Source organism: Sus scrofa, chromosome 15 (assembly GCF_054392235.1).
Source record: "Sus scrofa isolate SSC_HxYL_T2T_F1_AM1 chromosome 15, Sscrofa_HxYL_maternal_Yorkshire_Landrace_v2.0, whole genome shotgun sequence".
In the NCBI taxonomy this organism is placed as follows: domain Eukaryota; kingdom Metazoa; phylum Chordata; class Mammalia; order Artiodactyla; family Suidae; genus Sus; species Sus scrofa.
Window position 1 is genome coordinate 145346840 of NC_139397.1, and position 24397 is coordinate 145371236.

General features: G+C 47.0%; 2 protein-coding genes across 7 annotated transcripts in view; one reads left to right on the forward strand and one right to left on the reverse strand.

The window, feature by feature from the left end:
* The window catches only part of FBXO36 (F-box protein 36), an 89845-nt gene extending 70363 nt beyond the window's left edge, over window positions 1-19482 (forward strand). For 2 of the 3 annotated variants that reach the window (XR_014830219.1, XM_021075100.2), the window contains 2 exons: window positions 4417-4589; window positions 18995-19482. Coding sequence is in view for 1 of the 3 variants with exons in the window: in XM_021075100.2 (XP_020930759.2) it covers window positions 4417-4589; window positions 18995-19183 (362 nt within the window). In the remaining 2 variants the exon portion in view is untranslated. The remainder of the gene's footprint in view (window positions 1-4416; window positions 4590-18994) is intronic. The other variant, XR_014830220.1, reaches the window with a different exon arrangement.
* SLC16A14 (solute carrier family 16 member 14) overlaps window positions 14105-24397 on the reverse strand; it is a 57649-nt gene continuing 47356 nt past the window's right edge. For 2 of the 4 annotated variants that reach the window (XR_014830210.1, XM_085000671.1), the window contains one exon: window positions 14105-17440. Coding sequence is in view for 1 of the 4 variants with exons in the window: in XM_085000671.1 (XP_084856797.1) it covers window positions 17312-17440 (129 nt within the window). In the remaining 3 variants the exon portion in view is untranslated. The remainder of the gene's footprint in view (window positions 17441-24397) is intronic. The other 2 variants (XR_014830211.1, XR_014830209.1) reach the window with 2 other exon arrangements.

Sequence of the window (24397 nt, forward strand, 5' to 3'; positions counted from 1 at the left end):
GCTGCACCCACCGCATATGGAGGTTCCTAGGCTAGGAGTCTAATCAGAGCTCTAGCCATTGGCCTACGCCAGAGCCACAGCAACGCCAGATCCAAGCCGTGTCTGTGACCTAGAACAGAGCTCACCACAATGCCAGACCCTCAACCCACTGAGCAAGGCCAGGGGTCGAACTTGCAACCTCATGGTTCCTAGTCGGATTTGTTAACCACTGAGCCACGACGGGAATTCCTATTAGTTCTTGATTAGGGCTCCAGACCTAACCCTAGACTCTTTATGGCTCTTGGCTTCCCCTCTGGACTCTTGGTTCCATCCTGAGTCATCCTTTCTTTTTGGCAAAATGTAGCCCATGTTTGCAGGTGTAGTTTTCTCAGCTTCCTTCCTGCTTGTAGAAGCTTGGGGGTCCAGCGTCATCTTTCCTTTCCTACTGCCTCTGAACCCTTTCAGTTCAAGCTGGCAGTCAGTGTTTCTGCTGATATAATTTTCTTAAAAACTTCATGTGTTGTCTATTGTTCTTATTGGTGTTCACGCCTTTAGACAAAACCACCTACACATCTTTTTGAGACAAACCATCCTCCTTTACCTTGGGTTTCTGCCCTTGACTCCCGAGTGACACATCCTTAAGCTTCTTGGAAGCTCTAGAATTTCACCGAATAGTTCTTATCAAAGCATTTTATATCTACGCCCTCAGCATCATCTTTTTTTTTTGGGGGGGGGGTGGAACCACACACATGGAAGTTCCCAGGCTGGGGGTAAAATCAGAGCTGTAGAGCTGTAGCTGCTGGCCTACCCCACAGCCACAGCAACATGGGATCCAAGCTGAGTCTGACCTGCACCACAGCTCACGGCAATGCCAGATCCTTAACCAACTGAGCGAGGCCAGGGATCCAACCTGCATCCTCATGGATACTAGCTGGAGTCGTTTCTGCAGAGCCACAACAGAAACTCCCTCAGCATCATCTTTATACATGTTTTCCTGACATTGCTCTGGATTTGATCCCTACCTGGAGGGTCATTGCTTAACCTTAGCATTTTTGAACAAGGCAGAGAAAGTTTGAAACCGGCAAATCCTGGTTCCCTTTTAAGAGACTTTCTTTTAGCTTATCTCTTCTCACATTTTACTGTAAGCAGCAAAATGAAGTCAGGCGGCATGTTCAACAACACTGCTTGGAAATCTCGTTAGTCAAATCCTACACTCATTAGGGATATTCCCTTCTTTCCATATCATAGCAGGCAATAACGTTGCTAAAATTTCATCCACTATATAGAAAAGATTTCTTTTTCTATGGTTTTTTCTTTTTTTCTTTTTTTTGCTATTTTATGGCCTCACCCATGGCATATGGAGTTCCCAGGCTAGAGATCAGATCCCAGCCCTGAAGTTGCAACCTATGCCACAGATGTGGCAATGCTGGATCCTTTAACCCACTGTGCTGGGCTGGGGATCAAACCTTCTTCATCCTGGCACTTCAGAGACGCTGACATGCTGCTGTGCCATAGCAGGAACTCCAACATTTTTTTTTTTTTTAAATAAATGTTGGAGGAGTTCCTGCTGTAGCACAGTGGGTTATGGATCTGGTGTTGCCTCTGAGGTGACCTGGGTTCAATTCCCAGCCTGGTGCAGTGGGTTGAGGATCCAGCATTGCCATGGCTGTGGCATAGGATTTGATCCCTGGCCTGGGAACTTCTATATGCCATAGGTGTGGCTGAAAAAAAATACAAATAAGTCAAAAGAATTTTTTTCTAAGTACCCCAACACCTGAACACTTTGAAACTATCACATTACGTACTTAGGTATATATGTCCTTTTATAATGTTAGCATTTTAAAGACTTTGTTAGTAAAACATCTAACCATGCTTTGAGCCTGCTTTCCTGACATATAAATGTTCAAATGCTCCCAGTTATTTTAAGGGATTTTTATTATACTAAGTGTTTTACTTTGTTTTGTTTTTCCAGTAAGTACTGCTTTTTTTTTTTTTTTTCCCCTTTCTTTTTTCTTAATCTGCTGGTAGGCAAGGTTTCTTCATATCTACCCTCTCATGGAATTTCCGTCCTGGCTTAGTGGTTAACGAATCCGACTAGGAACCATGAGGTTTTGGGTTTGATCCCTGGCCTTGCTCAGTGGGTTAAGGATCTGGCGTTGCCCTGAGCTGTGGGGTAGGTTGCAGACATGGCTCAGAACCTGCGTTGCTGTGGCTGTGGTGTAGGCCGGTGGCTGTAGCTCTGATTGGACCCCTAGCCTGGGAACCTCCATATGTTCCGGGAGCGGCCCAAGAAACCTTAAAAAGACAAAAAGAAAACAAAACAAAAAAACCCCCCAAAAAACCCCACTACCCTCTTAGAATGTTTTTGAAGGGTTATCTCCCTGCACCCCCCCCCCAAACCCCTTGGATCTTAGAAGCGCTTCAAATGAAAAACACTTGGAATTTAGAAGCAACTAAACTCTTAATGCCTCTAGAAAGCTGGACTAACCAGTTTTGGAGAGAAATCTTATATGCCGGGCTCTTCCAAGTTAGCACAATTAGAGCTTTTACATAAACATAGCCCATACCTTACATTCATTTTGAAATCGGAGCTCCATCCACCTCCAGACTCGCCAGTCTCTCTGCTTCTGCAGGGAGCCTAGTATTCGCGACAGCTCCATCCCTCTTGCCTCAGAAGGAATGTTCCAGGTTGGGAAGGAAGGTGGTCCCCCAATCGTGGACAGTTAGTCCCCTGCAGAGAGTGTACTCTTTCTGTCCTAAGAGAAGCTCTCTGGGAAGTCCAGGTAGAGTGGTGCTTGGAGAGTCAGCAGTGAAAAAATGAACTTCAAGAAACCAGGAAATTCTCCATCTTTGGCACCCCTGGAATCCACACACATACCCTCCTTCCAGCCCTTCATCCTAGAATTGAAAACATTACATCGATACAATGGATTTCATTATAGAAAGATTACACAATACAGATAAAATGAAGAAAAGAAAAAGCACCACCTGGATTTAACCATGGTTATAATTTGAACATGTATCCTTCCAAACAAATTTCAGTCCAAGCCACAGCTCCGACCTAATCTGTGGCAACCCCAGATCCCTTAACCCACAGCATTTAGCCAGGGACTGAAGCCAGCACCTCCACAGCAACCCGAGACACTGCAGATGGATTCTTAACCCTCTGTGTCATAGCAGGAACTTTAATTTTTTTAAAAATTGAAGTAGAGTTGATTTACAATGTTATGTTATATTTTATTGTTTATAACCATGTATTAGCCATTTCTTGGGTATTCGGAGAGCTGGGATGAAAAAACACACCAAGCCTGTTTTTTCCTACATTAAACATGTTGAAGCAGGTCATTGTGTTGGTTGATTCTTTGTGAACTATTTCCTAATATGGAAATAACTGAAAAGGCATGAAAGATAGTAGGCAAAAGTTGACACCATTTTCATAAAATATGCATCTGGTTTTTTTTCTTTGCCTCTTTCTATTCCCCCCCCCCCCCTTTTCAGCCACACTAGCACCATGCAGAAGTTTCTGGGCCAAGCAACGCCAGATCGAACTGGTGCCACCACAGAGACAAGTCAGATCACTAACCCACTGTGCCAAAGCAGGAACTCCACCTCTTTCTATTTTTTTTTAAATCATGTAAAGATAGAAATGAAATAAGGCAATGAAGAAGGAAAAAAGTTCGATAAACAGTGTAAAATGAAGTTTCCGTTGCGTCTCAGTGGTTAACGAACCCAACTAGTATCCATGAGGACGTGGGATTGATCCCTGGCCTCAATCAGTGGGTTAAGGGTCCAGTGTTGCCATGAGCTGTGGTGTAGGTCCCAGACGGGGGCTCGGATCCTGCGTTGCTGTGGCTCTGGTATAGGCCAGTGGCTACAGCTCCAATTCGACCCCTAGCCTGGGAACCTCCATATGCCTTGAGTGTGGCCCTAAAAAGACACACACACACACACACACACACACACACACACACACACACACAGAAGTGTAAAACAATAAGAGAACAAAAATCAATCAAAATACAGAGATACTAATGTGTTTCACACCACCTTGGAGGAAGGTGGTAGGCTGTTGGTAAGACCACCACATGGACCAGCCCCCGGCATAGTCATGGAGATGCAAGGATGAAGATGAGGATGTCGCTGAGACTAATTTAGTCAGACGTCTGGGCTGGAATTTGGCACAGTCCATCACTATGTCATGCAGTAAGTGTACCTAAAAATTCCAGTCTCAGGCAAGGACAGCTCTTGGAAACAAATTCCTCATCAATACAGACCGTGGGTCCCAAAGGTAGCTTGGAGAAGGTAGGAATGACTCAGCAAAATCTAATATCACTCTCAGGGGAAAATGCCCCACAGCTTGTCTTACTGATAATGATCGTAGTTTTATCCGACCGCACAGGATAACCATGTTGCTGTGTTGGCTTCTTTGACTTACAGTCCAAATTGCGTTAATATTTGGTGCGAAGATATTAGACTATGTCTTCAATTTATGTGAAGGTAAATTTGACTTCCTTGAGCGGCTCTCAGACAGTTTGCTCCTGAATATCATTTCGTATCTGGATCTCGAAGACATTGCCAGGCTTTCTCAAACATCACGAAGATTTGCCAAGGTAAGCGGCAATTACCCTGCGGCTATATAGAATTTTTTTTTTTTTTTAAAGAATTTTTCTTGTGCATCCTTAATTTAATTTATTATTATTATTTTGGCTGTGCCTGCAGCATGTGTAAGTTCTCAGGCCAGGGATCAAACCCACACTGCAGTTTTGACCTGTGCCACAACTGTGGCAACGCGGATGCATGCTGCACCATGTGGGAACTTTCAAATTAGTTTAATTTTGTTTGAAGTTTTTTTTTGTTTGTTTTTGTTTTTGTCTTTTTAGGGCTGCTCCCATGGCATATGGAGGTTTCCAGGCTAGGGGTTTAATCGGTGCTGTACAGCTGAAGCTGCCGGCCTACACCAGAGCCGCGGCAATACTGGGTCCTTAACCCACTGAGCAAGGCCAGGGATCAAACCTGCAATCTCATGGTTCCTGGTCAGATTCGTTTCCACTGCGTCATGATGGGAACTCCATTTTTTTTTTTTTTCCAGTATAGCAGTGGTTTATTGTTTGCATTTATTCCAGAAAGCCTTTGTTGAAAACTTACCTTATGACAGGTGCTATCCTAAGGCACAGAAGAGACATCAGAGTTGAGAAGACATTTGTTATTATTATTTTTGTGCTTTTTAGGGCTGCACCTGCAGCACATGGAAGTTCCCAGGCCAGGGCTCAAATCAGAGCTGCAGCTGCCAGCCTATACCCCAGCCACAGCAACACCAGATCCGAGCCTCATCTTCAACCTACACCACAGCACGTGGCAATGTTGGATCCTTAACCCACTGAGCTAGGCCAGGGATCAAACCCACATCCTCATGGATACTAGTCAGGCTCACTACAGTTGAGCCACAATGGAAACTTCCGAGAAGGCATTATTCTTGCCCTCAAGGAACTTACGTCCATAGGAGAGATCCTTACAGATGCACATCACTGCACTATAGTGTGAGCAATTCAACAAGGGGAGTGTGAATAAGGTACAAAGACGTGTAAGGCGATTTCCTCTGCCTGACTTTGCAGACGTGCCTTACTTTATCCGGGTTTTGAGAGGGTGATGGGAATTTGTCCGCTGGTCTGGCCAGGTGCATTCCAGGTCAAAGGAGTGTTGCAAGCCAAGGCAGAAACTCAAGCAGAGGCATGATGGAGAAGAGAACAGAGCAAGTCGTGATTACTCCCCATCCATTTCCATTTCTTTCAGTAAAAGCCCTTTTCTGGATCACCTACCTCCCACTACGGGTGGTTCTGAAGCACTGTTCATTGCCATGCACTGTTTTCCCCCAGGCCTCGAGCTCACTAAATAGACTCTCACTGACTTTTTTTTTTTTTGTCTTTTTTTAGGGCTGAGCCTACAGCATAGGGATGTTTCCAAGCTAGGAGTTGAATCTGAGCCGTTGCTGCTGGCCCACACCACAGCCACAGTCACATCAGATCCGAGCCGTGTCTGCGACCTACACCACAGCTCACAGCAACGCCGGACCCTTAACCCACTGAGCGAGGCCAGGGATCGAACCCGCATCCTCATGGATCCTAGTTGGGTTTGTGACTGCTGAGCCATGATGGGAACTCTGACTCTTAGTACTTTGAATCCTCAGGATGAGGACACAGGAACAGAAAACACAACAGGTGCTGATTTCAAGCGATGTTAGGGCCTTGATGCAACTCTGTGGTTCTTCTCCCTGGATCCTGAAAGGCGCCCTGGGATCTGCCCCCTCAGCTATTTCTTCAACTCTAGAGCTCTGTCAGCGCCTAAACACACACACACATGCTATCCTTTCGTTAAATCCTTTTTGGCTGAAGTTATCAGGGTTGGAGTCTGTTGCTTGCAACTGAAAGACCCTTACTCGGTATTTATCTGGAATGTACCAGGGCAACGTCCACTTATAAGAGAACATGCAACATCTCCCAAGATGATCCAAATCACGATTTTATTACCTAAAAAGTCAACATTTTTTTCACAGTAATGAAATAGAATGTCTTTTTTTAAAGCGGTGTTTTAAACTTTCATTGCTTTCTTTTTTAATTTTTAAAAAAGTTTTATTAGGAGTTCCCGTCATGGCTCAGTGGTTAACGAATCCAATTAGGAACCATGAGGTTGCGGGTTCGATCCCTGGCCTTGCTCAGTGGGTTAAGGATCCGGCGTTGCCGTAAGCTGTGGTGTAGGTTGCAGATGTGGCTCGGATCCTGCATTGCTGTGGCTCTGGTGTATGCCGGCGGCTACAGCTCCGATTCGGCCCCTAGCCTGGGAACCTCCATATGCCAAAGGAGTGGCCCTAGAAAAGACAAAAAGACAAAAAAAAAAAAAAATAGGTTAACACAAAATAATGTCAAAAGCTATATACAGTTCAACACCAATTAAAAAAAAAATGTGGTAATGTCTATCCTAATGCCTAGCCATTCTAAAGGTAAGCAGTAAATTGTCTTGACTTTTAATTTTGATTAATTTTGTTGTCCAATCTGTCTTTACTTAATGTACCCCCTTTAAATGCAAAAACACATATAGGTGATTTTTGCTCCCTAAAATGAAGGGCCATAAACAAGTACTATGGATAATCATTGTGCCGTGTATATTTTTGCTGTTTAAAAAATGTATGAAAGGTAAGATTTTGTACTCACGGCTGCTAAGAACCTGATTATTCATCATTCATATGATGGAGAATTTTTGTTTGTTTGCTGTTTTTTTTTTTTTTTTTTTTTTTTAATTGAAGCATAACTGGCCTACAACACTGTGTTAGTTCCAGGAGCAGGGCGTAGGATTTGCTCTTTCTGTATATTACAAAATGATTCTTCCTGGAGGAGAGTTTTAAGTAAGTAAAATAGAGCAGGGAGGATGTATTCGAAGCTTCTGCAGGGGTTTGTCTTGCAAGTAAATGGAAAGATTCGATAGGGAAGTGGTGGCAACTGCAGCGTCTGGTGGAATTGATTCCTGACATGCAGCAACTGTCTTTCCACTCCCTATTACTCTGCCTTTCCATGTCCTGCCATTAGTTTAGCGCAATCTTGAAAATAGCCTTCATAATTTACCCGATGCTCTAGACTAAGGCTTTCCAGGTTGCTGACTTCAGCCCCCAGAATCCTTGCGGTGCAGAATTATTCGAAGCTGGCACATGGTCCAAGGCTGCTGCTTTTTTCTTTGTGTGTAATAGTAACCATTCGTTTCTGTCTTCAATCTGAATTTTGTGTTTTCCACTGACTATTTTCCCCTTTATTGATAAAAGAGTTTTAGTGACCTGTTATGCCTCATCATTTATTATCTTATTAATGAAGTCTTTCCTTTCAAACTTCTGAGGGCAAATTTTTTAGCAAATTATTTGTGTCTCTGTCCCCTTTCCTGTGGTCTCAGAGAGGGAAGTTTTCTCTCCTGTTCAAGGCCACTGCCCCTTGCCACCCAGCTCCAGGGTCTAGCCCGAGGGATTTCAAGCTGTCACTTTCTCCTCTGTGTGGTTGTTGTTACATACTTCTTACTTTTGTGTGTGTGTGTGTGTGTGTGTAGGGCTGCACTCCCCAGGCTAGGGATCGCATTGGAACTGCAGCTGCTGGCCTACACCCCAGCCACAGCAAAGTGGGATCCAAGCCGCATCTGCGACCCACACCACAGGTCATGGCAACACCAGATCCTTAACCCAGCCCGCATCCTCATGGATCCTAGTCAGGTTTGTTACCACTGAGCCACGATGTTCTGCTCCGTTATTCACTCCTTTACCTGATTTTTCCTAAGATTATGTGAGGGCCTTGAAGAATATACTCCTGGAGTTCCCATCATGGCGCAGTGGAAACAAATCCAACTAGGACCCGTGAGGTTGCGGGTTCGATCCCTGGCCTTGCTCAGTGGGTTAAGGATCCAGCGTTGCCCTGAGCTGTAGTGTAGGTCCCAGACACAGCTTGGATCCCATGTTGCTGTGTCTGTGGTGTAGGCCAGCAGCTACAGCTCCAATTCGACCCTCAGCCTGGGAACTTCCATATGCAGAGAGTGAGGCCCTAAAAAGGAGAAAAACAAAAACAAAGCAAACTTCTGGGAACCACTGTTCTTCTGTCAGGCTGCACCTGCTCTCTCATTTTCACTCTGTCCGCTGCCTAAATATCTCTGGCCTCAGTCCCTGTGACCTTTTGGTTGTCCCATCCAAAGGACAAGGACTTCTGCATCCTGACCCAGCTCCGCTGCTGGGGTTCTCTGGCAGGAGCTCTCCCGGCTGCCTCTTTACTGCTTCATTGGCTGCTCTTGTGCAGGCTGAGAGTGGCCTTTCTAAAATGCACTCTGGTCCTGTCACTGCCCTGCTCAGTGACCCTTAGTGACGTCCCATCATTTTCAGAATGAGATCCAGTCTTAACTGGCCCTTCAGGCCATGGCGCCTGGGCCCTGCCTCTCATCCTCAACCTTAGCTAGGGGACTGCATGTAGCTGTCCTGTGTACTGGGCTTTCTGTGCCCCTGGGCCTTTGCTTATGCTGCTTCTTTTTGGAGGAATGGTCTCCCTCTGACCCACCACCTTAACTCCTGAATGCTTCTCTTTTGAGCTTTGTGATATTTCAATTTTGTTCATATTTTTGAAAAAGAAAATCAATTTGCATTACAGTAACCAGCTTGGAAATTTTTGAGAAATTAAATGTCTTTGGAGTTCCTATCCTAGCACAGCTGAAACGAATCCATCTAGGAACCATGAGGTTGCAGGTTCGATCCCTGGCCTTGCTCAGTGGGTTAAGGGCCTAATGTTGCCGTGAGCTATGGTGTAGGTCACAGATGCAGCTTGGATCTGATGTTGTTATGGTTGTGGTGTAGGCTGGTGTCTACAGCTCCAATTCTACCCCTAGCCAGGGAACCTCCACATGCTGTGGGTATGGCCCTAAAAAAAAAAAAAAAAGAAAAAAGAAAAACTAGATTTCTTTTTTCTTTTTTTCTTTCGACAGCCACACCTGTGGCATATGGAAGTTCCTGGGCTAGAGGTCGAATCAGAGCTGTAGCTGCCCGCCGGTGCCACAGCCTGTGTGGGATCCTCAACCCACTGAGTGAGGCCAGGGGTTGAACCTGCATCTTCATGGACACTATACTGGATTCTTAACCAGAGAAGCCACAACAGGAACTCCAAGAATAAAAATTATATGTCTTTTAACATGTAGTAATTCTCCACCCCCCCCCAATTCTTGACCCGCATGCCTCTAATTCTCATCTCCAGCAGCGATCATATTACCAATGTTTTGAACATCCTTCCAGAGGTAGTCTATGCACATACAAGTGCAAACATGTGTGTGACGTGTGAGCATATGTGTACATACACTCTTAAAAAGCATATTATGTATTGCTCTCCATCGGTGTCTTTTCTTTCTTCTGTCTTTTCTAGGGCTGCACCCAGGCTAGGGGTACAATCGGAGCTCCAGCTGCCAGCTTACGTCACAGCCACAGCAATGCCAGATCCGAGCCTTGTCTGTGACCTACACCACTGCTCACGGCAACACCAGATCCTTAACTTACTGAGTGAGGCCAGGGATCGAACCCGCAACCTCATGGATGCTAGTTGGGTTCATTACTGCTGAGCCACAATGGGAACTCCACAATACATGTGACTTTAAGTCATTAAATATATAGAGAGAATTAGGCAAGATACTGTAGTCTACGGGGACAGTAATGCTGTGCCCCCTTGAGCCTGGAGAAAGAAGGGAGTGCGTACTCTGGGGAAAGAGGTTATCCTGCTTGCTGAACACTTACTGAGGTCTGGCAATGCACTGAGCATTATTTCATTTCATTTAGTTCTCAAAAACCCTATGATGTAGATACTATTATTACCCTTGCATTATAGATAAGAAAGCTAAGAATCAGCAAGATTAGCTAAACTGCCCAGAGTCCTAAGGGCCAGCAGGGGGCAGAACTGACTTCCTGCCCTGTTCTGGCTGTGATCCTGGGAGTGGACCACTGTCCTCAGCACTCTACTAGGGGCTTTGTGCAGTGGGTGAGTCATGATCGTGGAGCCCTTGCTGCCGGCCAGGCACTGAATTGGGAGCTGAGGGCTTGAAGCTGGAAAGAGTCACAGGGTCCATCTTCAAGGAGCTTTGAGAGAGAGAGCACGATTAACTCTCTAGTTGTTCAGTGAGAGCTGTGATCAGAGCTCAGGGGAGTGATGTGGGGGGGCTGTGAGGGACACAGCCTGACCAGAGGCTGCCCTGAGGAAGGGGCATGCACCTGACAGGTGGGAGTGAGCCAGGCTAAGAGTGGGAAGCTGAATAGTCCAGGCAGAGGGAACAGCTTGGTCAAAGGCTCTGAAGAGGGAAGAACAGAAATAAAGCCGCTGCTGCTAGAATGAAGGGCTGGGAGATAGAAGAGCTTGAAATGAAACTGGAGAGGCTGAGGCAGGTGGGTGGGGTGGGGGTGGGGACAGATCTGCAGGGACGTGGTCAGTGATGCTTTTTTTTTTTTTTTTTTCAGAGCACATGTGCACTTTAACCATGGGGCGGGGGGGACTCCAGAGGAGACAGGGTTTTGACCAGGTTTGTGTAAAAATGAAACGGGGTCCAGACACGGTCTACATAGACAATGACAGTAAATTTCAAGGCAGCAACTTGATCCATGTGTCTTGAAAAACGAACACGGAGAAACAAGTGATGCTTTAATGGATCCTATTCAAACTGAGAGCTGCAAGGTTACCTTAATAGCAAAGGTTCCGAAGGTCAGACTGCACTCTGAAGAATTGGGTCTGCCCTGGGGGTATAAAGACACACGAGAGAGCTAGAGGGCATGGGGACGCTGGGGCGGATGGGCGCCTGAGCCTGGGAGAGCCTGTGGTGCTAGCCTACATCTGAGGATGGGCGTTTTCACTTATCAGACTTAATGGCATCAACGATCAGGGGCATCCAGCTGCCATCCCTCACCCGCGTTCCCTGTTGCCCGAGCCTCGGAGCATCTGGAGGTCAGGTGGCTGGATGGTTATATTTCTCAGGGTAAGCCAGCAAAGAGACATCCTTTGGGAACTTGGCTAATGTGAACACACATCCCTGAAAGCTGAATCCATTGTCACAGTGTCCTGGACCGTCTTGGGGTCAGCCTTGGGGTCGTCATGAGCTCACGGAGGTCAGGGCTGCCACATGGGGTCTTCCTGGGGGCTGCTGAGGTCCAGGTGGGGAAGGGACAATCATGACAAGCAAATAAACATATTCACCTTGGGAGTTCCCGTTGTGGTTCAGGGGAAGCTCTGCTGAGTTAAGAATCTGACTATTGGAGTTCCCGCTGTGGCACAGCCGAAAGGAATCTGACTAGGAACCATGAGGTTGCGGATTTGATCCCTGGCCTTGCTCAGTGGGTTAAGGATCTGGTGTTGCCATGAGCTGTGGTGTAGGTCGCAGACACAGCTCATATCTGGTGTTGCTGTGGCTGTGGTGTGGGCTGGCAACTACAGCTCTGAGTCAACCCCTAACTTGGGAACTTCCACATGCCGCAGGTGCAGCCCGAAAAAGAAAAATGTATTCACCTTGGTGCTGACTCAAGAACAGGCCCTAGTGAGACCCAGTAAGGAAATAAACTCTCTCTGTCATCTGCGTTTTCTTACAACCCGGTTCTAAGTGTCCAGGCCAATCATTTGACCATTTGATATGAAAATGGTGCAGCCGAAATATCTCATAAGACTTGGAAAGGCTGGAAGCTTGGAGCGGGGGTGGGGGGGGCTGTTTTCCCATTTCCAATGCGGAGAGGCTGTGTGGGTGTTTAAATCAGTGGAGGCCAGAGAGCAGGGTTCTAGTCTTTGCTCAGCTACTTGTCACCATGAGCTTTGGGCAGTCACACCCTTATCTTCTCTAAGCCTTAATGTCCACATTTGTGAAAAGAAAGGTTCTAGCTAGATAAGCCCTAGGATCTCTTTCAACTTTTATCATAGCTCAGGTCTCTTAAGTTCATGCACCACCGCCAGGGGGAGCTACATCCACGATTAGCTGTGTTTGGGATCAGAGTAGCTGGAACCATTCTCTGGATGGGTACCTTGGGTTTCCCACCCCGGCATCTACCAAGCGAAAGAGCCTCAGGGTTTGAGAGTCCTACTTGGCAGCATTTTGTAGACTAACTTATAATGCAAAGCAAAACTAAATATTTTCATTGTAAAATATGCGTCATAAATGAAGTGACACTTCTGTAAATTTCAGCTCTCTTTTAAGAATTATTTCCTTTCCTATAAAACCTCATAATTTTCATACTTTTCTTCCATAATCTCTATTATGTAAGATACACTGATTTCTTGAAATGTATTGTGCTGGTAACAGGATAGGCATCTATACTACTGTTAGTGAGTTCAGATTTTTCTTTTTTTTGTCTTTTTCTAGGGTGTCACCTGCGCCATATGGAGGTTCCCAGGCTAGGGGTCTAATCGGAGCTGCAGCATATTATAAAGACATAAATTGTGAGCAGTAGAGTTAATCCTGGGATGATCCAAGATAGAATAACTTTATTTTTTTAATTTTTAATTAATTAATTAATTAATTAATTAATTTTTTGTCTTTTTGCCTTTTCTAGGGCAGCTCCCGCAGCATATGGAGGTTCCCAGGCTAGGGGTCTAATCGAAGCTGTAGCCACTGGCCTACGCCAGAGACACAGCAATGTGGGATCCAAGCCGAGTCTGCGACCTACACCAGAGCTCACGGCAATGCAGAATCCCTAACCCACTGAGCGAGGCCAGGGATCGAACCCGAAACGTTATGGTTCCTTGTCGGATTTGTTAACCACTGAGCCACAACAGGAACTCTCAGATTTTTATTAAAGGATGTTCAGCAGATCTGAGGTTTTTTGTTTTTTTTTTTTTTTTTTTTTTTTTGCTTTATTGGGTCACACCTGTGGAATATGGAAGTTCCCTGGCTAGGGGTGGAATCAGAGCTATAGCTGCTGGCCTACACCACAGCCACAGCAATGTGGGATCCGAGCCACATCTATGATCTACACCACAACTCACAGCAATGCTGGATCCTTAACCCACTGAGTAAGGCCAGGGATCGAACCCGCATCCTCATGGATACTAGTTGGATTCCTTTCCGATGCGCCACAATGGGAACTCCAAGAAGATCTGTTTTGTTTTTTAATGTTACGACATTTTCTTAGAGTTTTCCTTTACTGCTGATATTTAGAATGTGTTATGATCCGAGTAGAGAAACTGAACCTTGAAGGACTGTTGAAGAAGGGATAAAATCAGGAATGACCTGCTTAACAACAAAACGTTTGGGGCAGAGCACAGTATCATAAGAGTCACTGCTGCTGATTATTTTGTATTTGTTTTTTGTCATTTCTAGGGCTGCTTCTGCAGCATATGGAGGTTCCCAGGCTAGGGGTTGAATTGGAGCTGTAGCCGCCGGCCTACGCCAGAACCCCAGCAACACGGGATCCGAGCCGTGCAGCTCACAGCAATGCCGGATCCTTAACCCACTGAGCAAGGCCAGGGATGGAACCCGCAACCTCATGGATCCTAGTCGGTTTCGTTAACCACTGAGCCACGACGGGAACTCCCAGTGTTGCTGATCAATAGTAAGCTTCATGATGTGAATGTAATAGTCTTTGCTTTGCTGTTGACACAGAAAGGATCGCAAGCAATTATGATTTATTTTAATTAGTTAATTAATTAATTATTTTTTGGTCGGGCCCACAACATGTGCAAATTCCTGGGCCAGGGATTGAACCCATACACAGCCGTGACAACGCGAGATCCTTAACACACGGAGCCACCGGGGAACTCTGGATAATGATTTATCATACTGTTCATTTCTCTCTGTGATTCATTCTTTTCCTTCACTGGAATTTATTTAGGATAGAATGACGTATGAAAGGGAAGCGTGCTGGCTGCTGTCTGCCCAACAGGGAGTGTCACCGTGTCATGAAATCAACGCTTACAGATTTATTTTCCCCGCCCCTGGATAGATGTTAAGATGCGTGGGAAGAAAGCAGGACGAAGCCAAGGCCAGGCCAGGGGTGGGGAGAGTGGAACGGTTGGCAGCCTGGAGTTATGGGAAGGGTGGATAGTAGGCAGCTGGGTGTGCCAAGTGGGTTAAAGTGATGGTCCCTGGCGGCGGACGTCGATCAGGAACTCACTCAGCTCACCTTCAGACAGGTGTCACAGGTGGAGGCGTCCCAATCCCGCAGCTGGGAAGGAGGGGCTCCCGGGCTCCCAGCCAGGCCAGCTGAACTGGCCCCTGGTAGCTAACTGCCTGGGGCGGGGGGGCGGGGGGCTGTCTTTCCAGGGTCTTCTCAGAAATGGGCGGGGCAGCAAGCTGTCCTGCTTCCCTTTTCTGCCCATTAATTACATCTTTTGCATGTGTTTTACATGTGTTATCCTTAATCCTCATGGCACTACGAGTTTTGTGTCATGTCCATACCGTCATAACTACCATTTATGGAATTCCTCCTATGTGCTAAGCACTGCTTGTACGTAATCCATTGTAATCCTCAAACAGCGCTGGGGCGGGGGGGTAGGGACCATCTTATCCTGATTAGGGAGATGGAAACAGAGGCTCAGATCCAGTGAGAGTGAACAGTGGAGCTCAGGGCTGTGCCTGACAGCCGTACTCCCTCGCTGGTGTGCTTAAATCACGTTATTCTGCTCCTCGATGCAAGATCCAATGTGAAGACAGGCCCAGAGTGATAAGTAGACTGTCCAAGGCGATTTAGTAATTACGTGGCAGGGCCAGGACTCAATCAACAATGTTTGCTAGTTGACTTGTCTCCCTTGGACCTGAAGAATATAAGGAAAAGGTTCTGTCTTTTCAAAGATGGAGTTAAGCTTGGGAATATGTTTTTTCCCCTCAGTGAGACAGGAATCCCAGCAGGCAGGTTCCACAGTGACAGGCCTTGAGGGTTTTTTTTGTTGTTCTTTTAGGGCTGCACCTGCGGCGTACGGAGGTTCCCAGGTTAGGGGTCGAAAGAGCTGTAACCGCTGGCCTACACCACAGCCACAGCAATGCCAGATCCAAGCCACATCTGTGACCTACACCACAGCTCATGGCAACGTTGGATCCTTAACCCACTGAGTGAGGCCAGGGATTGAACCTGTGTCCTCATGGATACTCGTCAGATTCTTTTCCGCTGATCCATGACGAGAACTCCAAGATAGGCCTTGGCTTTGAAAGAGCTTTCTTCCTTGGGCCACGTGGAAGCATCCATGAGTCACGAGGCTGAAAAGGTCCTCAGCCCCTTAAGACATGCCAAAGTTCCCTGGGGGACTGGTGGTTAAGGATCTGGTGTTGTCACTGCTGTGGCCCAGGTCACTGCTGTGGTGAGGGTGTGATCCCTGGCCTGGAAACTTTTGTCTGTGGCAAGTGCCGCCAAAAAAAATCCCCAAAACAAACAAACAAAAACTCAAAAGTAAAAAAAAAAAACAACAAAAAAAGAAAGCAGCACAGCTCTTTGTGGGTCTTTGTAGTTTTCAAGCACACATAACACATTTGAGTTTGCTTCTCTGATTCATTTACCAAATAACCCATCAAGCTGCCAGTTTTTTTTTGTTTTTTTTTTTTTTTTTTTAGGGCCACGCCTGTGGCACATGGAGGTTCCTAGGCTAGGGGATCTAATCAGAGCTGCAGCCACTGGCCTATGCCACAGCCACAGCAATGCCAGATCCCAGCCACATCTGCAACCTACACCTGTAGCTCATGGCAATGCCGGATCCTAGACCCACTGAGTGAGGCCAGGGATCGAACCCGCATCTTCACAGACACTGTGTTGGGCTCTTAATCTGCTGAGCCACAACAGGATCTCCCAAGCTGCCAGTTTGAAGTGGGACCTGGCTGCTGGTCCAGATGTCAGTATAAGCGGTTGGGTCACTTGCTCCATAAGATTCAGCAGATTTAGTGGTGCTCACAGTGTCAGTAGCCTGTGTGGTGATGGCCTGTCTGGATCCTTGCTGTAACCTGTGCCATGTGTCGTTGGGAAAATTACAGCTCAGACACCCAGGATTTTATTTTTATTATTTTTTTTAGGGCCACACCTGCGGCGTATGGACTTTCCCAGGCTAGGGGTGGAATTGGAGCAGTAGCTGCTGGCCTACGCCACAGCCACAGCCACAGCCACAGGAATGCCAGATCAGAGCCGTGTCTGCAACCTACACTGCAACTCACGGCAATGCTGGATCCTTAACCAGATCTGAGCCACGGCAGATCTGAGCTGCATCTGTGACCTACACCACAGATCCTGGCAATGCCGGACCCTTAATCCACTGAGCAAGGCCAGGGATCAAACCTGAATTCTCATGATCACTTGTTGGGATCCTTACTGCTGAGCCACGATGGGAATTCCCTCCAGGTTTTTAGCGTAAAGAGCATGGGAGTTTTGCAGATAACTATTCTGCTATTGAGCAACAGCCCTTAAATTTCTAGAAGGCAAAGACTAATGTTTTGACTAGATGGTCAAAATCTTGAAAAACACAAGCTTGGGAGATTAATGAGGAGTTTGGGGAAGAAGTATTTGGATGGACTTTTCAGAATGAGCCAAAGAATAGAGATTTGTGTCCCATGTGACAGCTCACCAATAGGACTTTTCAGCAATTAGACTGATGAGGCATGCGATCTGCTCTCTGGATGTCAGCTTCTTTCCCTACTGAGTGCCCAGATGACAAGGGTGGCAGCTGTGCACGGACTCAACTTCAGAAATCTCCTGGTTCCAAGATTCATCTGGCCACTGTCCAGGGAGGGACAGTGCTGAACTTGGAGGCAAAGTAATCTTGTGTGGATATTGGGCCAGAGGGGTCTTGTCTGTCCTTAACCTTGTGGCCTCAGGTAAAGCCCAGGCTGCAGAACATCAGGGAAGGTTATTCCCAGACAACGGCTCGCTTTGCGATGTGCCCGGCAGGCTCAGGGAGCAGACCGAATCTCGAGGGCCACTCCGTGCATGGTGTGATGTCTTGATGCAAAGGGCTCCACGTAAAACCTGTAGATGGGAGAAATGGGTAAATTTTAGATGTGCTGGTGGGCAGTCTCCGGGGGCTGCTTGTTCACTTTGATGCAGTTGTGGTTCAATACTGGGTGACTCGCTGTGGACTAAGCTGTCCAAGCCCGGGGAAGAGGTGACTTAGGTGAGGGCTTCCCATGAAGGCAAGCTGGACGGGGGTTGGCGAGGCTCCCACTTGAGAAGCCGCTGCGGCACCGGGTGGAAGAGCTGAGTGGCAGGTCCATTGACCACACCACTGTCAGCTTCTGTTATGTGGCTGATTGGAAGGGAAACAAATAACGAGGTCACGTGCGTACTACTTATAACTGTCTTGCATTTCACATCTTAAATGAGATCAAAACTCGGTTTATTCTGTGAATTATTTTTTATTCTTTTTTTTCTTTTTACAGCTGCACCTGTAACATATGGAAGTTCTCTGGGCGAGGGGTCAAATCAGAGCTGCAACTGCCAGTCTATGCCACAGCCACAGCAGTGTGGGATCTGAGCCACATCTGTGCCCTGGGCCACGGCTTGAAACAATGCTGGGTCCTTAACCCACTGAGCGAGGCCAGGCATCGAACCCACATCCTCATAGATACTAACTGGGTTCTTGACCCACTGAGCCACCGTGGGAACTCCTGTTAATTGAGTATTGCTTTGTCCTTTTTTTTTTTTTTTCTTTTTTCTTTTTTTTTTTGGCCGCCCTGAGGCATATGGAGTTCCCAGGCCAGGGATCAATCTGAGCTGCTGTTGTGACCTACGCTACAGCTGTGGCAACACCAGATCCTTTCACCCACTGTGCCAGACCGAGGATCAAACCTGCATCCTGGTGCTGCAGAGATGCTGTTGGTCATTCGTGTTGTGCCATAGCAGGAACTCTTCTTAAAAGAATTTTTTTTTTAATTGGAGTATAGTTGACTTACTATGTTGTATTAGTTTCAGGTGTGCAGCAGAGTGAATCAGTTATACATATATGTGCGTCCATTTCCCCCCACACACCCAGAGTTTATCACAGATTATTATTTTTTTTTTTGGTCTTTTTGCCTTTTCCAGGGCCCTCCCATGGCATATGGAAGTTCCCAGGCTAGGGGTCCAATCGGAGCTGAAGCCGCCGGCCTACACCACAGCCACAGCAACGCGGGATCTGAGCCGTGTCTGCGACCTACACCACAGCTCACAGCAACACCGGATCCTTAACCCACTGAGCGAGGCCAGGGATGGAACCCGCAACCTCATGGTTCCTAGTCGGATTCGTTAACCACTGAGCCACGACGGGAACTCCTATCACAGTCTATTGAGTAGAGCTCCCTGTGCTATTCCGTAGGTCCTTGTTGAATGTTGTCCTTTGTCCTTTACTGCTTCATGCACCTGCCTCTCTCCTCACAGAGGACATTTCTGGAGTCAGAACCGTGTCTGGCACATCTTCATTCATTCGGGGTGTTTTCTCTACTGCCTCCCATGCAGTGGGAGTTGGAGAGTGATTTTGCGAGTGAGGGAAGGATTTGCCTTAACCTGTGTGTGATGTCACCCTCTGCTGACTCTTTCTGCCCCCAGCTGTGCACGTCGGACAAACTGTGGGAGCAGATAGTCCAGTCGGCCTGTGACCACATCACCCCGGACATGAGGGCCTTGGCCGAGGACATGGGCTGGAGACAAATGTTCTTCACCAACAAGCTGCAGCTCCAGCGGCATCTGCGCAAGAGGAAACAGCGCCACGGAAGCCAGAGGAGCAGTCAGCCTTAGGGACAAGCGTTCTTGCCCGCAGGGGAGTTGAGGCACGGCTGTGTTTTCCTTCTCTGTCCAAACCTCTGTGGCTTCCTTTGATTAAGAACTAAGGTTTTACTGCTTCAAGGAGCCAGAGGGTATTTGCACAGCCAGCAACCGCCTCTGCTGTGCCTGGCCTGAACCAGGGTCCCCCCGCCAAGCGTGAGGGCCCAGTTGTGGCCCCAGCACAAGGGCTGCAGGACCCAAAGCCCCCACGGCCTGCCCCCCATAAGAAAAGAGGCTTCTGCTGCATAGAAACAATAAATGATTATTAGCAAGTGTTCCTGATATGCATAGTTTATCTAGATATTGGAAAGGGGAACAGGGCTATGGAATTTTTCCTGGGGGTGTTGTATCATCTGAGTCCCTCCAAGACTAGGTGGCTGTGTGTGCCCACAGGGAGCTGAGAACAACTGGGGCCCAGGAGGGCCCCCAGTGAGCACAGCTGCCTTCTCAACTTTGCTAACTTTGTATTCAGGGCCCCTATGCTGTAGGCCCTGGGTGGCCAGGCTCTGTCCCCACACGTGGACACCTTCTGACCTGGCTCCTGACTGTGGCAAGAGAGAAGTCTAATGATCTGTCTGCAGACCTTGTCCACAGTCCAACTTCTCAGGAATTGGGAAGTTGTCAAATAAATCTATAAACGGTTCTTAGAGGCTTTCTGCTTCCTGAAGCACTGTGGACAGTTACCACTTTTATAACAGGGATTTTTTTTGTGTGTGAGGGGGTGTTTGAGTTTTATATTTTATTTATTTATGTATTTATTTTGTTGTTGTATGGCTTTTTTTTTATTTTTTATTTTTTATTTTTTATTTTATTTTCCCACTGTACAGCAAGGGGATCAAGTTATCCTTACATGTATACATTACAATTACATTTTTTTCCCCCACCCTTTGTTCTGTTGCAACATGAGTATCTAGACAAAGTTCTCAATGCTACTCAGCAGGATCTCCTTGTAAATCTATTCTAAGTTGGGTCTGATAAATTTTATTTTTTGCTTAATATTTTAAACCTTTTTTTTTTTTTTTTTTGTATGCATAAGGCCCGTGGCTGACGGTGCACCCACAGGCCACCCTCCGCACCAGTGGTGGCCCAGAGCACCCGTTCGAGGATGTGCTCAGAGGCCCGGCAGGGCCCCTGATATTTTAAAATTTTTACATAATTTTAATTTTGTTTTATTTTTTATTTTTAGGGCTGCCCCTGCCCTAAAAAAAAAGGCAGGCAAGGGAGTCCCTATTGTGGCTCAGTGCTATCTAACCTGACTAGTAGCCATGAGGATGTGGGTTTGATACCTGGTCTTGCTCAGTGGGTAAAAGATCCGGCATTGCCATGAGCTGTGGTGTGGGTTGCAGATGTGGCTTGGGTCTGGCGTTGCTGTGGCTGTGGCGTAGGCCAACAGCTGCAGCTCCAATTCAACCCCTAGCCTGGGAACTTCCACATGCTGCAGGGGCAGCCCTAAAAAAAAAAAAAAAAAAAAAAAAAAAAAGAAGCGAAAAAAGAAAGGACAGGCTAGGGGTCAAATTGGAGTTGCAGCTGCCGGCCTACACCACAACTGCAGCAACAGGGGATCCGAGTGGCTTCTGTGATCTATGCCGCATCTTGCTGCAAGGCTGTATCCTAATACACTGAGCCAGGCCAGGGCTAGAACCTGCATCCTCATGGACAGTATCTGGGCTCTTGAGCTGCCGAGCCACAGTGGGAACTCCATTTTTAATATAATTTTTAAAGGTTACTTTCCACTTACAGTTATTGCAAACGTTGGCTATATTCCTCGTGTTGTCCGATACGTCCTTGAGCCCACCTTACACCCAGTGGTTTGTACCTCTCACTCCCCACCCCTATATTGCTATTTACCCCTTCTCTCTCTCCCCACTGGTAACCAGCAGTTTGTTCTCTGTATCTGTGAATCTGCTTCTTTTTTTCTGGCTTTATTCACTAGTTTTATTTATTTATTTATTTGCTTTTTAGGGCGGTACCCGTGGCATACGGAGGTTCCCAGGCTAGGGGTCAAATCAGAACTGTAGCTGCTGGCCTACACCACAGCCACAGCAACGCAGGATCTGAGCCGCGTCTTCGACCTACACCACGGCACTCGGCAACACCAGATCTTTAATTTAACCTGCTGAGCAAGGCCAGGGGTTGAAGCTGCATCTTCATGGATGCTAGTTAGACTCATTAACCACTGAGCATGACAGGAACTCCTGTTGTACTTTTTGTTTATTTATTTTGCTTTTTAGGGCCACACCTGTGGCATATACCACAGCCACGGAAATGCCAGATCCTTAACCCTGAGTGAGGCCAGGGATCGAACCCGCAACCTCATGGTTCCTAGTCGGATTCGTTTCTGCTGCGCCATGATGGGAACTCCCTGTTGTATTTTTTATATCCGCAAGTAAGAACCACAGGGAATTTTAAGGACACAGGGTGCGGGCAACTGAAAGAAAAGCACAGTCTGTATTGTGTTAGGTCCGCAGAGGGGCAAAGCCAGTACAGTTTTAGGGGAGAAAGTTCCACCTCCCTGAGATGCATTATATAACAATCATTGGCTGCGCTTCCATGGCACCTGAGTGTCCCTGACAATGAACTCACAGCAGCAAAGCGTCTGCGGACCCCTCTTAGGCTACAGGCAAATTAGTTCTCAACCTGCTCTCACTGTATCAACGCTACCAGCTTTTCTTTGCAGCTTCCACTTCACTGCACAGAAAACACCCACCTGCCCACCTTCCATCCCCCACCCACCCACCCAAGGACCTTCCAGTGAAGCCCTGGGACCTCCCGGAAGATGGGGAACAGGGGGACTCTGGCTGTTGTCCCCACCTCACTCCTGGAACAGCTCTGTAGCCATGGCTCAGGGACAGATGCTTCTGTTCTTTTTTTATTAAACCTGTGTTAATATCAAAGCGGATTTTAATCCCTATCCACCCACCCCTCACACTCAGTCTTGGATAACCAGGGCCATCTGTGGACCCAGAGGTGTTCTGCTTTCTGGCAGATGAAGAGCCAGTCAAAGTTGTGTCTGGATTTAGTCCAAGCGCAGAGCAAAGGTTTCATTGGTGAGAGACCCGGGGCGCCTGCCGCACCTCACTGCTGTGGCTCAGGTTGCTGGTGTGCCTTGGGTTCAGCCCCTGGCCCAGGAACTTCATGCTTCAAGTGCAGCCAAAAAAATAACACCTTTAAAAAGTTATCAATAGGTTGGCTATTGTTAAGTAATAGTTAAGCAACATAAGATGTTAGATCATTTCCATAATTATTTGCCCTCATAATTTGAGTACCTTATTACTGAATTATAACTTTTTCTCTTTTTAGGGCCACACCCGTAGCATATGGGAGTTCCCAGGTTAGGGGTCCAATCGGAGCTGCAGCTGCTAGCCTACACCACAGCCACGGCAACACGGGATCTGAGCCGTGTCTGCGACCTACACGACAGCTCAGGGCAATGCTGGATTCCCAACTCACTGAGCGAGGCCAGGGATCAAACCCACATCCTCATGGACACTAGTCGGATTTGTTTCCACTGCACCACAATGGGAACTCCCAGATTATAATTATTTTTGCCAAAATAGGACCAATATCGTTACCCTAAAGGCCTGCAAGGCACCAGCATCCTCCGTGGTCCACCCTTCTGCCCCTCTCTCCTGCGGTCTTGCCCAAGTTCGGGCCCGCACGAGGAGGGCCTGGCTGGGGAGCCAGGGGTTTGCCTCTCGGCCTCAGCTGACAGCTTTCACGTGGACACATAAATCTGCTTTGTTTGTGACATACTCTTTTGGAGTGAAACGTCAGAGCCTTTTATGGTTTAGCCTTTCCTCATCTTTTCAGTCAAAAGTATTCATACTCTGCTATTATTCAGCACTGTAATTATAAAATACTGCTAGTTTCTGATGATTTATATGTTTAGAGTTACAAGAACAATTTATCAACAGTGGCAAATGTGCATATTTAATTTATAAGCTAAAAATACATGTATATATATTTTACACAATGGTAACGTCTATTACCACTTTTCTTCCTGACCAGGTTGGCATAGTATGTGCATTACCCCTTGATTATATGGAATCCATGTAATCTCTTTTTTTGGTCTTTGCTGCACCCACAGCATGAGGACGTTCTGGGGCCAGGGATCGAACACGTGCCACAGCCGAGGCCTGCGCATTTTTGCAGTGACAACGCCAGATCCTTAACCCACTGCGTCACCGAGGAAACCCTAGGCTCCATATTATCTTGAGGAAGCCAAGACTTCAGCCTGTGATTCTATTGGGGGAGGGGCTGGAAGTAGGGGTAGGGACAAATTACCAGTCACCACTTTATTTTTTTTATTTTTATTTTTTGTCTTTTTGCCTTTTTCGAGGGTTGCTTCCTGCGGCATATGGAGGTTCCCTGGCTAGGGGTTGGATCGGAGCTGTAGCCACCGGCCTACGCCAGAGCCACGGCAACGTGGGATCCGAGCTGAGTCTTTGACCTACACCACAGCTCACGGCAACGCCGGATCCTTAACCCACTGAGCAAGGCAAGGGATCAAACCCATCACCTCATGGTTCCTAGTTGGATTGTTAACCACTGCGCCGTGATGGGAACTCCCAGTCACCACTTTAAATGTTTTCCGAGCTGCTTGTTTACAAGGCGGTCATCAGTCCTCCTTTATTTCCCAAACTGCCTCCCAAGATGCTGAAGAATAGCATCGAACGGCCTTGCACAAAACATCCGGCAGCAGAGTTTTTTGCTCTGAGCTTCAGTGTAATGACCTGTATCTTCAGTGGGTGTCGAGACATGATATAGTGGGAACGAGGCTCTGAGCTTTTCCACTCTGAGCGGTTGGCGTCAACTTGAAATGGATGTCTTGGGTTGGATGTCTGTTTTTTTATTTTTTATTTTTTTTATTTTTATTCTTTTGTCTTTTTACTATTTCTTGGACTGCTCCCACGACATATAGAGGTTCCCAGGCTAGGGGTAGAATCAGAGCTATAGCCACTGGCCTACACCAGGGCCACAGCAACGTGGGATCCGAGCCTCGTCTGCAACCTACACCACAGCTCATGGCAACGCCGGAGCCTTAACCCGCTGAGCAAGGGCAGGGACTGAACCTGCAACCTCATGGTTCCTAGTCGGATTCATTAACCACTGCACCACGACGGGAACTCCCTGTTCTTTTAAATTTTATTTTATAATGATTTTTATTTTTTCCATTACAGCTGGTTT